General features: G+C 41.8%; 4 protein-coding genes across 16 annotated transcripts in view; 3 read left to right on the forward strand and 1 right to left on the reverse strand.

Annotated features, from left to right (window-relative positions):
- Nucleotides 1-2,450, forward strand: part of LOC114652503 (gastrula zinc finger protein XlCGF26.1-like) — a 39,472-nt gene extending 37,022 nt beyond the window's left edge. For all 3 annotated transcript variants that reach the window (XM_051927847.1, XM_028802871.2, XM_028802869.2), the window contains exon 3: nucleotides 975-2,450. In XM_051927847.1, the coding sequence (XP_051783807.1) occupies nucleotides 975-2,380 (1,406 nt within the window). In that variant the 3' untranslated portion in view covers nucleotides 2,381-2,450. The remainder of the gene's footprint in view (nucleotides 1-974) is intronic.
- LOC114652530 (zinc finger protein 664-like) overlaps nucleotides 1-16,582 on the forward strand; it is a 366,114-nt gene that overhangs the window by 274,044 nt on the left and 75,488 nt on the right. The window lies entirely within an intron of this gene.
- Nucleotides 1-16,582, forward strand: part of LOC114652512 (tripartite motif-containing protein 16-like) — a 979,029-nt gene that overhangs the window by 144,622 nt on the left and 817,825 nt on the right. The gene's annotated exons all lie outside the window — the stretch shown is intronic.
- The window catches only part of LOC114641503 (tripartite motif-containing protein 16-like), a 1,283,323-nt gene continuing 1,278,749 nt past the window's right edge, over nucleotides 12,009-16,582 (reverse strand). For 2 of the 11 annotated variants that reach the window (XR_007934966.1, XR_007934961.1), the window contains one exon: nucleotides 12,010-12,598. Coding sequence is in view for 1 of the 11 variants with exons in the window: in XM_051927842.1 (XP_051783802.1) it covers nucleotides 12,710-12,806 (97 nt within the window). In the remaining 10 variants the exon portion in view is untranslated. The other 9 variants (XR_007934964.1, XR_007934959.1, XR_007934967.1 and 6 more) reach the window with 8 other exon arrangements.

Raw genomic sequence — 16,582 nt, forward strand, 5'->3', positions numbered from 1 at the left:
AGGGATTTTAGACAAAACATCTAATGCCTGGTTAATTAATTATACAAATAAATCAATCATCACTCACTGCCAGATGGAATCGTGGATCTTAAATGATCTAGAAGGTGACATCTTCCAGAACTGAAAGTGGCTGGTTGTCCAGGCTTACGAATTCCACTGTTTTTGCTGTCACAGTAAGTCTTTGGTGTTCGTGCTGTCTATATTGTAAGGTTGAGTTTTCTAAGTGCTGCCATTATTGGAGGCCGAGTGAGAGTAGGCAACTGAGCTAGACTAAGCTTGCTGGTCCCCTAAGCCTTTGAACAGCTCGTTCTTCACACCAGTCCCTTTTGTGTTGACTTCTCAGATGCTGAATAAGGTTTTTATTGTTGAAAGTGTTAGCAGAGAATCCTCCATCACTGACTTCTTTTTGCACATATATTACAAACCGCAAATTTGTTATCTCTTGTAGGAAGGCAATAAAACTGTTAGACTGGCAAGGACGTGTTTCTGTATTTTGGTATACTTTGAACTTTGTCTTGTATACGTCTTATCATTCAACAACATATGTTAAGATCAACTAATTTGCTCATCGTCGGTCAAGTCATTTGGAGTGAAAATTGTCTGATTTTTGTTTGTGATCGATTGATCAGATCAGGCCTGTCTTTAACATATGAGAGAGAGATTCAGAAATTGAACAGACAGCAGCAGAACATGTAAAGACCACACACAGAGTGGCCAGACCATAAATGGCACCTCAGTGTGAGTAAGGAATTCCAACCAGTGTGCCACCACTTTACTTGAACTGTTTCATTTATTTTAAAAGGTGGGTAATTCAGCTATTGACACCACGTGACCTTGAGCAAGTCATGTGACCTGTCTGTGCTCCAGTTGGAAGAATAAGAGAAATGTAACCAATTGTGTCTCAAATGTTGTAAGTCACCTTGGATAAACATGTTACAATAAAAACAATAGTTAAAATGTTTGTGTTCTTTCAGATTTACAGAAGAATGGCAGCTTCTCTCCACCTTCATTTGGTCAGCACTCTCTTCAATACAATCAGAATGGTATAATGAAATCAGAAATGGGATCAGAGAACCTGAGAGCCGCCTTTTGGCAGTGCAGTTCTCTCCCTGCTGCTGGAGCAACACAGACAGAAGCTATCAAAACTGATCAACAACAAGTGGAGAAAGAAATCCAAATTCATACTGGAGAAAAATGTTTGGAATGTGGCAAACAATTCACATACAACAGTGATCTTAATATTCATATGAAGATTCACACAGGAGAAAAACCATATTGTTGTCATGAATGTGGAAAGTCATTGTCAACGAGATGCAGTCTTCAGAACCACAGAGGAATCCACACAGGAGAAAAACCTCATTGCTGTTCAGAATGTGGTAGGTTGTTCTCACGGAGAAGTGAACTTCAGCGGCACAAAAAAATTCACACTGGAGAAAAACCTCATTGCTGTCCAGAATGTGGTAAGTTGTTCTCATGGAGAAGCTGTCTTCAGAGACACAGAAGAATACACACTGGAGAAAAACCTCATTGCTGTCCAGAATGTGGTAAATCGTTTCCATGGAGAAGTGAACTTCAGCGGCACAAAAAAATTCACACAGGAGACAAACCTCATTGCTGTTCAGAATGTGGTATGTTGTTCTCAAGCAGAAGCAATCTTCAGAGCCACAGAAGAATCCACACAGGAGAAAAACCTCATTGTTGTGCAGTATGTGGTATGTTGTTCTTAAGCAGAAGCAATCTTCAGAGCCACAGAAGAATCCACACAGGAGAAAAACCTCATTGCTGTCCAGAATGTGGTAAGTTGTTCTCATGGAGAAGCTGTCTTCAGAGACACAGAAGAATACACACTGGAGAAAAACCTCATTGCTGTCCAGAATGTGGTAAATCGTTTCCATGGAGAAGTGAACTTCAGCGGCACAAAAAAATTCACACAGGAGACAAACCTCATTGCTGTTCAGAATGTGGTATGTTGTTCTCAAGCAGAAGCAATCTTCAGAGCCACAGAAGAATCCACACAGGAGAAAAACCTCATTGTTGTGCAGTATGTGGTATGTTGTTCTTAAGCAGAAGCAATCTTCAGAGCCACAGAAGAATCCACACAGGAGAAAAACCTCATTGCTGTCCAGAATGTGGTAAACGATTCTCACGTACAAGCGCACTTAGGTGCCACAGATGGATCCACACTGGAGAGAAGCAGTACACCTGTTCTGAATGTGGTAAAGAGTACTCTTGCAGAAAAAGTTTTCTGAGACACATGCAAAGTCATATTGGAGTAAAGCCTGTCCCAGAAATGACAAATGATCTTTCCAGTGGCTCTTCAAGCAAAAAAAAAATGAAGGAATATCTTGTGAATGAGGTAAAGGACTCTAGTTCAAAGTAGTTAATAAATACGTAAGAATAGTGGAGAAAACACGGAAAGTGGCAAACAAATCCTAGATATAAGGTAACCTCCGAGCCACATATGAACTCACACTGGAATGAACACACTGAAATACAACACACATTTCACAAACAGCAAGAATCTTCTTCAACTTATAGGTGCAAGAAAAAAACCTCATTGTTGTCCTAAATGTGGTTAACACTTTTCAGACAGCAGTGGCCTTCATAGTCATAAATGACTGGCCTACTTGTTGGTAAGCCTCTTAGCTGTTCTGAATGTTGAAAGATTTCATGAAGGACTCAAACTGTACTGCCAGTGCGTCAGCCATACAGGGACTGATCATCTCTGCACCAGTGCTGTGACATAAGATGGTGAACAATACAAACACCAGATAACAGAATGAGGTAGCAACAGTACTGTGTGGTGATAACAACTTCAACCACAGAACACAACTGAAAAAGTTCAATGTAATAATGAAAAAATGGAGAAGTCCAATCAAATTCACAGTGCAGTGCCAACTACCAGGAGGTACCACTGACGACACGGGAAATAGTTTTGTTTTGAGCTTTGGAGATGGAGCCTTATCTGAGTAGCAATGAACTTGTACCTTCTCTTGGATGTCATCTGATGGCTGACACCTGAGCTGAGTGCAGACAGCCGTTCTTAACTCTGATAATGAAGAACTCCTTTAGTGACGTCAGCTGACAGCCAATGCTGTCCAATCAGATACTGGGGAGGGACAGTCGAGGAGGACAGGAGACTAAAAAGAGAGCCGTCAAATGACAGACCAAAGTAGAGGGGCTTTATAAGACTTTTACAGTAATTTCGTTTATCATTTATAAATGATGAGAGTCTTTACAAACCAAACACATTCATCAGCTGTGTGTCAAGTGTGAGTCCAAAAGTGAGAATTTAAGAAGATCTAAATACAAATAAAATGAAACATTCAGGGTTCAAAGAGAAATGTTTAGATAGATAGATACTTTATTAATCCCAATGGGAAATTCACATTCTTCAGCAGCAGCATACTGATACAATAAATAATATTAAATTAAAGAATGATAATAATACAGGTGAAAAAAACAGACAATAACTATGTATAATGTTAAATATTAACGTTTACCCCCCCTGGTGGAATACTACAAGCTTGAGGTCACAGGAGCTCAATAAACCCCAACAGCAGGATGGACGATTAGAATCCTTTGTTCTGACAGAGTGTCAGCTACACAAAGCTTCAGCTTCATTTCCTTGACAGAAAACTCCAAAAAGCAGAAGTGGCCCCTTCTGTACCCCCACCACTGAAGGTCAAATATGACCCCCTCACTACTCGGCGTTGGTTCACTCTGCTTGACTTTCTGTATTTTGTTAGTTTATGTTTCATTTTTTGGCAACACTCTTTTTACATTTCATTTCATTGATGTTCTCTAATATGTGAGTATAGCTTGACTCTTACAAGAACTTATCTAAAAAGGATACATTGGTCGTGAAATGCAAGAAGGCAGAAAAATATAAAAAGTGGAAACCACAAAATGAAGAGGTGACATCGATGAAATACGCTCAGTGGCAGAGGTGACAAGGTCAAAATCAGAAAAGGCAGGTACCAACTGAAAACAAAAGAAGAAAGCTGATTGGTGGGAAGAACTGTCAGTCACTCCTGAGTGGACTGTTGAGGACAGCCATTGTATGCAGACTTCAACGTTCATGTGTTCATTTTGATCTCAAATCTGTGACCATGCACTGAATAAGTCTGTTATTTATCGGTTAGCATGTTCTGAAACTGTAATGTCATCTCAAAGATCACACAAACACATAATGTGACATTTGTGACCAGTCACTTTTGTTGATTTTTATGTCACCATTCATCAGCCCTGTATAGAGTGCCACTTCCAGATAAGCAACCCCACTGCACCCCGTAGCACATTTGGAGTTTGGGACTGGAGCACAAAGTGGATGGCACTCTGAGAAGGACAGACTTGTAAGACGTGAACAAAGCCAGCTGCCCTCCCTTGTCTGTCTTCATTCAGAAGGACTCACCTGAGTGGTGGGATTGTTCTGCGGTGCTCCTGTTAGCCGACATTTCATCAGCTTGCTTTCTGCGTTTCATCTGATAATCGGCAGAGTTAATCAAAGATGAGCCAGGCCTGTTACAGTGTGAACGTTCTTGACATTTTGTTTTGCTTTAAATATTTTTTCTGCTTCTTTACTTTGAGTTTTTGGAGGCCTTGTACATTAGAGATTATTAATACACTAGCAAAATACCCGCGCTTCGCAGCGGCGAAGTACTGCTTTAAACTTTTAAATAATAAACTGAGGGAAAATGTACCAATAATTATTTGTTAAGGATCTCTTTGTATACCACGTTGTCAGTTCGCCCCTCTGGTTGTAATATGACCAAGCTGTGCCCTGAGCTTACTCTTGAGCATGCAATGTATAGTTGGCCATGTGAAAAGCAATCTTGCCTCAAATCAATGCCAACCTTTTGTAGGGTCTGTCCCTGAGACTTATTGTCATTGCGAAGCAGAGCCTTACTGGAAATTGGAGGCGTTTGAATTGAAATGGGAGATCAGAGGGTATAACGGGGATGCGAGGAATAAAAACTCTCTCCCCTGAACCACCGCCAGTAAAAATAGTTGCCTCAATTAGGTTCTTTTGCAGGCATGTGACCTAAAGTTTCGGTGGCTGTAATTTTCTCAGTAACCTTATTGGTGCCCCAACCTTCAAAATTAGATTATGGTCAGGAGTGCCTGGAGGATTCAGAGTGTGGACCGAGCTGCAGGCTATGGACGTATATATGTACGAAAGTAGGATTCAGTTAGTGTTGGGAACCCGCGTACCAAATTTCTTGAAGATGGGCCCATTAAGTAACAAAGACCGTTGGAAAGTTCAATATGGCGGCCAACAGTGGTGTCATTCCACCGAAATAAGTACGTACATCGGTTTCGGTAAGCACAGGGAAGCCGCCTAAAAAATTTGGGGCCATAAATAAGAAAGTTTAACATGGCGGATGTTGTCAACCATTATGACCATTACGTGTAGAGTTTCGAAATGAAACCTGCTTAACATTTATAAGTAAGCTGTAAGGAATGAGCCTGCCAAATTTCAGCCTTCTACCAACACTGGAAGTTGGAGAATTAGTGATGAGTGAGTCAGTGAGGGCTTTGCCTTTTATTAGTATAGATGTATATGTGCATGTATACTGTATATGTGTATGTATTTATATGTATGTGTGTGTGTGTGTGTGTAAATATAGTGTATATTATATATATATATATATCTGTACCCAGCCACGCGTTACTGTGGCTCAGTCTGGTTAAATGGAAAAGAAAGAAAAGAGAAAGCGCACGTTTCTAGTATGTTTAATTTCACAATGCTTGTGGGTATACAATATTTTTTGTTGTTCTACTGTCTGTGTAGAATGTTAGACTGAATAATATTGTTAAGTTCGTAGACGTCTTTGTTTTTGGCCGCAAGAATAGCTCGTTCACTCAGCCAATCGTGATTCTTATAATTGGTTTGAATATTGGGAAATACTTTTTCAACCAATTCTTCTTTTGACGTCACTAAATTGCAGAAGTTATGAGACAATGAAATTCGTCCTGAGTTCAGATCAACCGGCACCTTTCCGTTCCCAATTTCCAGATTTCTCCAACCCCGTTATTGACAGTTTGCATTATTTGATCGTAAATGCCTTTTTGCTGAAGCGTTAGCTTAGGAATATTTGATTGCACATACGACAAAAGATCACCCGTGTTTTAATTTTGTTCACGACGCAATTCTACATCGAACGAAGCCGCAGCAGATCGATTCGGTGATGGCATTCCCAATTGATTGAGAACTTTGTTCGCGATTTCTAAGCACAAATCTTCAATCATTATCAATACTTTGTTGTAGATGTCTGCTGTGAAATCCATGTTTATATTTGAATTTTACTTAGCCGGTGGATTCAGGGCTATTTGTTGCACATTTGCAGCTGTGAAATAAACGCGTTGTCCATTTTCTAGATGTACTGCTAAGTGAATAACATCTGGACTTCGTTCATGTATGGGAAATAAAAGAATTTGCCATACAGCTTCATTGCTGCTTATGCATCTTCCAGCCTAATACTGTGCGATTTTACCGATATGTATGATCGCATTCCTATCACTTCTTTCTGGTTGCATGCCAAAAACTGCCATGTCGCTGCCTTTATTCACGTACTTACAAATGTATTTCATCGAAACATTGAAATAGAATCGTAAAATATTTAGTATGGCGTGTGTTGCTTTTACGTCCAACAGATGGCGCTGTGCTTTCAAAAAAAAGCATGTTTTTCCCTGTCACAGGTGTGCCATCTATATAATATGTATATAAAAACACGCGCGTATTCGAATGCAACGTTGTGTCAAAATTTCAAAGCAATCGGTGAAGAACTTTCGGAGATTTAAGGTTTTCAACAAACGAACATTTACATTTTTATTTATATAGATTTATATATTTATGTATATATATGGTTTTGGCAGCCAAGCACTTTTTTTCCCACCTAGAAGACGTCTCTTGAGATCCGTTTAATCGCCTCGTTGATTGCATGTCTTCCAAGGTACTTTCAATCCCCATTTCCTACACCGAGTAATCTCCCCTTTTATGAGCGACTGTGTTAGTCGCCGTACTTCGTACAGGTCTTTGAACGCACTGAATACTTGTAACTGGTGTCGCCCGTCGGCTGCTTTCGACAGGGAATGAAAGCAATTGTCGAGTAACAAAAATTATTTGTAAGTGATTTTGCATTGGAGAAATAGTAAAAACTTGATCACTTGGGTCAATACCTAAAGAAATACACACAGCAAATGCAATTGAGAATACACCAGAATCTGTATGATTTAATTGTTGCTGTGCGTCTTCATAAACTATGGGAGGTTTGTAAGGAAACAAAGCACGAAGGAAACGAAGCTGCTCTTCGGTGAGGTTGAATTTTTTATCAGCGTTTAAACTGTCATAGACATGAATTACAGCACCACCATAATAGGTACACACCCAGTGAGTCACTCGTTCTGTAGCTGCAGAAGGTAATATTTGAATATGTTTTGCATTTTGTGGAATGGGCATTATAGGTATGTCAGGAGTCCACATTAGCAAAACCTCTTGAGGTTTGAAAATCGCATGCGCAGCTAAAATTTCGTTGAATTTTCTCATGTGATCTGTTGATAAATAATCATTATTTACCAACTCATTCATCGCAAAATCTGACAGTGGTAAGATCACTCCTTCCATAACACTAAACACACACACTAAGTAGACACTAGCACTAAAAAACGGCAACACCGCCGGGAAGAACACTAAATGAGATAAAGTAAAAGTCTACTAAACTTCTTTATTATAACTGCTTTATTATAGCAGGTGAGGAGACGCTGGCGCCCGCTTGTTGTTGCCGCTCCTCCCTGTTAACAACACTTTTCGCAAAATTCGCATTAATTCTGCACTTTCTTATGCTTGTTTTATTTCGTTTATTGTACGTATAGTTCGTGGATACAGCCGACTCGAATTGCATGGATTTGGCTTAATATTTACAGATTTTATGGACTCCACTTTACTGGGAACAGCTGAGTCTGTGGATCACAGGAGGAGACCTCTGAACATTTCTTTGTACCTGGCGATCTATCACCTCGGGATGATCTGTCTCCGTGATTATATTTGCTATGCTGATCTGCTCCCATTTCATCTTACAGTACCCTACGAACGGAAACTGATCTGATGTTCTTACTAACCTGGTTTATGGCTTATGGCTCCGGGGCGATCACGCCTGAAATTACCAAGCGTTACTGTTTATAGCTGTGTATTGGAACATCCAAATCCTGCTTCCTCCTCCTGCTGCTTGCTATCACCGCTCACCTACGCTACCACACCCGCCTGTCTTACCGTCTCCGTTGTGCTGTGCTGCTTCTACACTGCTATCAGCTAAGTATCACTCACTATTTTAGCGCTTTGAGTACTGAGAAAAGCGCTATATAAATGTAATAAATTATTATTATTATTAAACACTAAAGTAGAAAAACGAAGTAGAAAGTAACACTAAACTGCAACACCGCCGGGAGTACCGGCACACTGCGTCTACTAAACAGTAAAGGAGAAAGGACTAAACACTATGGAAAAAGAACAGCAAGACCGCGTTAGCTGCGGAGCTCAGCTCAGAGCGAAATGAAGTGAATGAAATGAGGTGAATAGGAGGGGAGATGATCACGTGACTCCAACATCCGCCTTAACTCTCCGTCTCTCCACAAACACAGCCACACGGATCCCAACTTTCCTTTATAGATATAGATGAGCATTTGGTGTTAATAATGAATTGACAATTAATAAACTGTTTTTATTGCTAAATTGTAAGCGTGTCCTGTTGCCATTTTGTAGCTTTATCTTTATTGACTGTGTTGGTAGGACGTGTTGCACTGTTGTCTCCCTAGAATTAAGTGCCACATCACCGACGCTCGGCCTCACACCCTTCATCATACGTGAGGCAGAATTCAAGATTGCTGACCCAACTGTTAATCATCTTCAGTGTGTGAGTATAAATTCAGGCTTATTCTCAGTTTGACCGCGTTAATGGCTCAGCGTCTAGATTTTAGAGACGGTACATCGTCTGATTATCGGCTCCTGACAAATCTCACTTTGTCGACATTAAAAGTTTTGAGTGTTGATGTTTGTGGCGTTACGCCTTTAAATTATTATACGGTTTTGTGTCAATGGCCCGAGGCTGAGGATTCAACCCTCCAAGATCTTCACTGTGGGCACCCATAGGATTGGTGATCAATTCAGAGAAATACCATTTTTATTTTGTTTGCCGTTTTAACATCAAGATTTAAGGCTTATCTTCTAGTCGGTGACTGCTGCTGATTTTCATTACGACTCCGTTAAGCACTTTGGTTTTTCTCAATGCCTGCTCTGATTCTTTAGCTATTGAGTCTTGCTGCAGTTTCTCGATGTGCTGAACTTACTTTTATTGACATTACACTTTACACATACAGTAGATTTTAACTACACAGTGTGGCTCACTTAATACTAGCCGTGTTTACCTTGGAGTGTCCCATGTGTGTCACACTGTGCTGGTGGCCGTATCTGCGCCGTGTCTCTCAGCCTCTCTGATGAGCTCCGGACTGATAAGTTTGAATTTTGGGTCCAGCAGAGTGATTTCAGGCTGATCGGTCGCAGTGTTTTGTTTGTTATCATTCTTTTAATGGTGGGATTCATAGACGTCAAGTGGCAATGAATAAAGATGGATTACTGTAAAGACGTGAGCAAGCTTCTGCAAATTTGTCATCGCTTTTTTGAAAGTTTAAACTGGGAATGATTCCAGAGCAGATCTCTTATACTATCCTTCCATAGCATCTCTCAAAATTATTTGTCACTTTATAAATAGCTGACACATATTTCTATTTTATTTTATTTTAAGGTGCCTCATCATCCGACTTGAATCCGGGTTTGCACCATGCGCAGAATACAAAAAGCAAAGTCAGTGGAGCCTCCAGACAGCCCGATCAGCGCTTGTGACAGATTTTACTGTGATTGCGTCTTTTCTTTGATGAAAACGCATTAATTTTGAGCCTCACAAAATATTATAAAGTATTAATAATTGGGGTATCTCATTAGTTGATGGAATGATAATGTCTGTTACTTTAAGGATTTCATCTTCTTTCTCAGATGTGCGCGTCTATATTTTGGACAATGCAGAGGATCATGTTGTGGAGTCTTCAGGAGGTTCTGGTGCACTTCACAAAATAAACTGCATCATGTGGAAGGACAATGATGGAGAAACATTGCAGTAACATGTCAAGAGCTGAGCAAGGCAAGTGAAGGTCAGTCACAAATGAGTCTTTCAGATGGACCAGGACCCCAAGCCGACCTCCAAAGTTGTGACAAAATGGCTTAAGGACAATAAGGTGAAGGTGTTGGGGTGGCCATCACAAATCCTTGACCTCATTCTGATTGAAGTGACAAAAAGTGCGAGCAATAAGGCCTACCAACCTGTCCAAGTCACACCAGTTCTGTCTGCAAGAATGGCCAGAAACTCCAGTAACTTATTCTAAGAAGCTTGTGAAAGGTGACCAAAAACATTGGGCTCAAGTTAAACAATTTAAAGGAGATTTAATGTTCGGGTCTAAATGATCGATTTCACTGATATACTTCACGATACAATATTCAACCAAAATCAACATCTTCTTTGTTACACTCCCCATTTTCTTGAAAATAAAAGGCATATTTTGACTTTTGGTGGCACAGTGGGTAGCGCTGCTGCCTCGCAGGTGGGAGACCTGGGGACCCGGGTTCGCTTCCGGAGTCCTCCCTGCGTGGAGTTTGCATGTTCTCCCCGTGTCTGCGTGGGTTTCCTCCGGGCGCTCCGTTTTCCTCCCACAGTCCAAAGACATGCAGGTTAGGTGGATTGGCGATTCTACATTGGCCCTAGTGTGTGCTTGGTGTGTGGGTGTGTTTGTGTGTGTCCTGCGGTGGGCTGGCACCCTACCCTTGATTGGTTCCTGCCTTGTGCCCTGTGTTGGCTGGGATTGGCTCCAGCAGACCCCCGTAACCCTGTGTTCGGATTCAGCGGGTTGGAAAATGGATGGATGGATGGATTTTGACTTTTCCAATGCTATTTAGAAATGAATCATAAATATGGAGTGTTAAATCTTTAGAAATAAAACACATGAGATGTGACCAGAGGTGTTTACAAGTCTGAACTTAACAAATTAACAGATCTGACAAATTTCAGTTGTCCTTATTATTTTATCTCCAAATACCATTGGGAGTGTCTTTAATAAACTGTAAAAAAATAAATAAATTTGTATTTTGTAAATAAATAACCATTATTAAAAAGATTAATTAAAATAGTGGTTCTTTAACCTTATAGATTCTTCCATAACCTAACAAAGCTGCATTGTCCTTAAAGCTAATGACAATATTAATAAATCTGCACTAAATATCCATTTGATCAAACCCAAATCTTTCCTCCCCTCAGCCTTGCCATTCATTTAATATTGAGAGTGGCCACTAGAGGGGGCAGTTTGGCTACAGAAGAATCAGCTCAGCTGTCAGCCCTGAAGGTCATGTGACTGTGTGATCGTGTCACCCTTATTTTGCTCTTAATTCATCCATCCATCCATCCATTTTCCAACCCGCTGAATCCGAACACAGGGTCACGGGGGTCTGCTGGAGCCAATCCCAGCCAACACAGGGCACAAGGCAGGAACCAATCCCGGGCAGGGTGCCAACCCACCGCAGGACACACACAAACACAGCCACACACCAAGCACACACTAGGGCCAATTTAGAATCGCCAATCCACCTAACCTGCATGTCTTTGGACTGTGGGAGGAAACCGGAGCGCCCGGAGGAAACCCACGCAGACACGGGGAGAACATGCAAACTCCACGCAGGGCGGACCCGGGAAGCGAACCCGGGTCTCCTAACTGCGAGGCAGCAGCGCTACCACTGCGCCACCGTGCCGCCGCTCTTAATTCATTTAAATCTTAATTAGTTTTAGATATAATATTTCAAGTTCTTTATTTCAGGTGTTTTATTATTGTGTTTTTACTTTATTCTTATTTCTTTTACACTGCACTGTATTCTCTTCTCCCCCCTTTCCCATGTGTGTAATATGGCGGGTATCCACTACAGCTTTCAGGGTACCAAGAGTGACAAATCTGGGGACAAGGAGGAGGTGCAGTTTAAAGTTTAATGTGACATTAACTAAACACCAAACTCTGTCAGTATGGCCGACATCTGACTGACCGGTGAGTCCTCATCTTCAGACATTCACAGTGAATTCATTCTGAAGTGAAGGACCCTTTGAGTGACCAATGGAGGGTCACAACATGTCTGGTGAGTGGACAACACTCCAGTCCCATCTGTCACTCTCTGCTCCTACATATAGTCACTATTCAAGAGCTCTTCATACTGAGTCTGTATAGCGCCTTTCAGTTGTGCTGATCCAGCAGGACCACATGCCTGTCCTACTTAACAGGTGACATTCAGTGACACTTGGGGGCCTCAGCAGTTGTTGGGGTGTCTGCCTGAAGGACATGTGACTGTGAATCAACAGTGACCCCTGCTGTTCAGACTGGTATTTGTAGGTCTGAGGTGTCTCCGCCCCTCATTATGACACACACACCTGATTGGCTACTCAAACCCAATAATAATGGAGACCATGACAGCCGCACTCGCCCCGCATTCTCATCCACAAATTCAATCACAGAGCTGCTGCCCCCCCAAACCCACCCATCCCGTAAAATTAATTTCACCCCAAACTACAAACACAAAGAGGACCTGTGCTTGTGGGAACATCAAGTGACCAGGGTAGGGTACTGGTCAGTGGTCACATGATGTCAGATGGCTGATTGTTACACTGGAGTGAAGCCCAAACCCAAACCCTGGATAGAGGGGCTCAGTGAAGGAGGTGTTGATCCTGTGCAGGAGGGTCATTGTGTGTGAGACGCTATAAAATGACAGAGAGCCATCAGGCCAGTCCAGATACACACCTATTCTGGGGCTGTAGGGGGCGCTGATTATAATCTCCTTCTTATTGTGACACACAGAGTACTGGGAAAGAGACCACACCAAACTCCAGGACTTGTCGTTGTATCCAAGGCCGCACTCCCAGCCATCTCCTTTCCTGCCCAGTCCTTTATATGCGACTCCGATCTTCATGAAGCATCCTCTGCACTCCACCTCCCAGTAACAGCGAGTCCCAGTCAGAGCCTCTCTGCACAGAACTTGGAAATAGCAGTCAAATCTGTCAGGATGATCAGGATATTCAAATTTTTTCCTCTCACGTGTCACCTTCTTGTTCCCTTCAGACAGAAGGAGGTCTCTGTTTGCTGTGTTGATGTCCAGTGTGAGGGGACAGAAGTCTGAAAGGAGAGAAAAGAAAACGAGTGAGGAAATCTGGGAGTGTGTAACGGGACTGGGGGCGGAGCACAACACAGACAATTAACAAGAACCAATCAGGAGCTGCGCTGACCAGACACTAATAGTAAAGAGCTCATTTGATTGGACAGAATCTGTGGGGATTTAAAATTAAATCCTGGAATCACAATAAATCCAAATCCCTTTTATTCTCCAGTACTTCATGTGCAGGAATCTGACTTGGTAGATTTGGAGCTCCTTATAACGGAACACAACATCACAGACAAATAACATGTGTATTCCCGTGTCACACACACACACAGTCTCTGACAGAACACATGAATACACACAGAAGACGGCTAAGTCACTGCTGGGAGAGGCTGTCGCTCTGGCTAAGAAACTCTGGAGGTGTCTGATAGTTTGAGTTTGAATTGACTGAAGTGTTTGGGAGTTTGTGTGAAGAAGTGATGAGCTGCTGAGATGAGTCTGTGGTGGTCCTTATGACACGGTTAGTGACACGAGATGTCTACAGGTCTGCACAGATGAAGAGCACAGCAGACCTCACCACACGCTCTCATTTATTTATGGAGTGTGCCGTTGATGAGCCAAACCAGACACCAATGGAGAATGTGATCACACTTTCAGTTAGGGCTTTGTAAAACTGAACGTGGATTGGCTGTGAAATATTTAAGTTCTTTATCTGGCGTAAGAAGTCCAATCGCCGCTGTGCCTTCTTAGTGATGTGGTGGTGTTCATGTCCCAGCTGAGAGTGTTTGTGATTGTTGTACTTAGAACTTTGAAGGAGTCCACCATATTGACTGCTGAATCATTCATTTCTAGTGTCAGAGGTTGTGACTGCTGCTTGTGAAAGTCAATGGCCATTTCCACTGTCTCGGGGGTCTTAAGCAGCAGGGTGTTGAAGCTCACCAAGACACAAGATGAGATCCCTCTTTTCTAGAAGGTGTTTCATTGCTGTTAGTAATTAGATCAATAATGGTGGTGTCATCAGTGAAGTTAATGATTTAACTGAAGGATCAGTGGACCTGCAGTCATTGGGGTACAAGGAGTAAAGTAGGAGGGCCGTCCACAGCCTTGAGGGGCAGCTGTGCTTCTACAGAGACAGTCTGAGAGGTGGGAATCCACACAAACGTACTAATGTAGCAGCAGACTCCAGCGCCTTTGACTTGTTGTGATGATCAGCATCTCTAACTGCTCTGTAAAGCAGAAACCCCAGCAGTTCTAATGTGGAGTCAGGAACTGATGCAGTAGGCCAGGTGTCCACACAGCAATACACTGAGCAGATAGAATAGTCCTTACTGGGGCCGAGAAGAAGATGAAGTTCATCTGTTTAGGGCCTCAGTGGTCTGACGTTGATAAAACTAGCAAGGGAAGGGGCACTCGACAAGCGCGTCTCCTGAACCCCACGAGAGACCCTGAGCGCTTCCCCCTTCTCCTCTTCAGGTGGGAGTTACCTGGCTGGGAGTCCCAGTCTGCAGTCGGAGGTTCATAAGTGCTAAATCCGTATGAAAGTGTCCTTAATCAGTGGAGGAGAAATGAAGTCCAATCCCAATAGACAGGAGCTGATCTCGTGTGTTTGTAATCCTCATATTGTTACAAAAGGCAAAGTTAATGGAGAAAAACAACACAACAGCAGCGAGAAAACAACTGTGGCTGTCCTGATCAGCGCCATCATTATGAGCACAAGGTCACCGTCGAGGTCAGAGTTCAAATGGACTGTCCACAAGGACCACTGGCTTTATTAAATGACACTTTTATTGTCACAGTCCAACGCTTTAATTTAAATCATTCCACTTTCACACTTCATCACAAACTGACAGCTCGATGATTTACTGGCCAGCAAACAAGACGGCCATTGAGTGTTGAGAGATGTGAAGTTCATGAAGAAAATCAATATGGAGTGAGCTGAAGCTGCTCAGTCATTAAAGAAGATGATTCATTCAGTAGAAATGAACTTTAAAATCAAAAATCTGGGATAAGAATAATAAGAAATGTGAAGAAGAGAAACAGAACTGTTAAAACTCAATTCAGGACAGCATGATGGCCTCACAGATTGAGCTTCACGACTTTGAATTTGGCACCCAGTGGTTGTCTTTGTCAGGTCAGCGTGTTCTCCTCGTGTCACTCCTGGTTTTCTTCACACATTCCACAAACGTGCATGTTGGGTGAATTGGCGACTCTGAATTGGCCTTGTGTGGTTGTGAGCACATGACTTAACACAACGCAGCCTGAACTGGATTAAACCGGTTTGACAATTTGTGTTAAAATCACTTCAAGGTAAACCCACCACGGCCATGATGTTCTTCTGACCTGAATGAATCCTATTTATATCATTATATGTCACCCGTCACATCTGTCTCTGTACTGTTTGTGTCACCGACATGCCCCCAGTAGTTTTTGTCCCTTTCCACTTTAAAAGTGCAAACTGACCACAGTGATTGTCATCCACCATTTTTTTTTCCACAGAGCAGAGTCTTTGCTTTTAATTTCGAAGAAAAATGAAATGACGTGAACACAATTATTGGGACCCTCACCTAATGTTCTCTAACTGACTGTTTAAGGTGAGACCTGCCATCAAGCACTTCCTGCAGCTCTGGATGAGACTTCTACTCCTCTCACTGCCCACTCGGCCCACTCACTCATTCTTCTCCCAACTGTAACTTCCTGCTCTTCCCATGGATGTTGACTTGTGTTCATTTTAGGGTGAGTGACTGAAGACCCCCGTGATTCTCATAGTGGACTGATTCATATTCAGTGATGTCTTTTAACATCTGATAGCTTCCACAAAAATTTTCATGCCATCTTCTTTTGGTTTAATTCCTACAATGTGTTAAATCATGAATAAATAACAAAGTTTATTTTTTATGGAGAAAAGAATGGAGGATGTCAAGTAATTTTGTCAGCTTTAACTTATTTCACTTAAATTTGTGATTCTTTTTTAATCCAATGCTTGTCGCTGTGTCTGTATATCCATATACTGTACATATATGAATGTTAATGGTAGTGGACATTGTGTTTTTATGTGAAATACACTGAGCTGTTTTCATTGAATGCCATGTGCTGTATAAATGGATTATTATTATCAATATTATAAGGGAATGACTGAAGTAAAAAAGCATCAGAAAGAAGACACTGGAATACAGAAAGAGAAAACAGCAGGAAGTGCTAAGAAAAAAAATAAGAGAATAGAAAAAGGACAAAGGACTTCAGCAGGATATCATTTTTATTTCCCATGAGTCCACTTGACACTTAAGTCTAACAGACTTCTTTGGTGCTTCCCTATCCTGAATCTAAATATCCCATAATGCACTAGTCACA

Source organism: Erpetoichthys calabaricus, chromosome 5 (assembly GCF_900747795.2).
Source record: "Erpetoichthys calabaricus chromosome 5, fErpCal1.3, whole genome shotgun sequence".
In the NCBI taxonomy this organism is placed as follows: domain Eukaryota; kingdom Metazoa; phylum Chordata; class Cladistia; order Polypteriformes; family Polypteridae; genus Erpetoichthys; species Erpetoichthys calabaricus.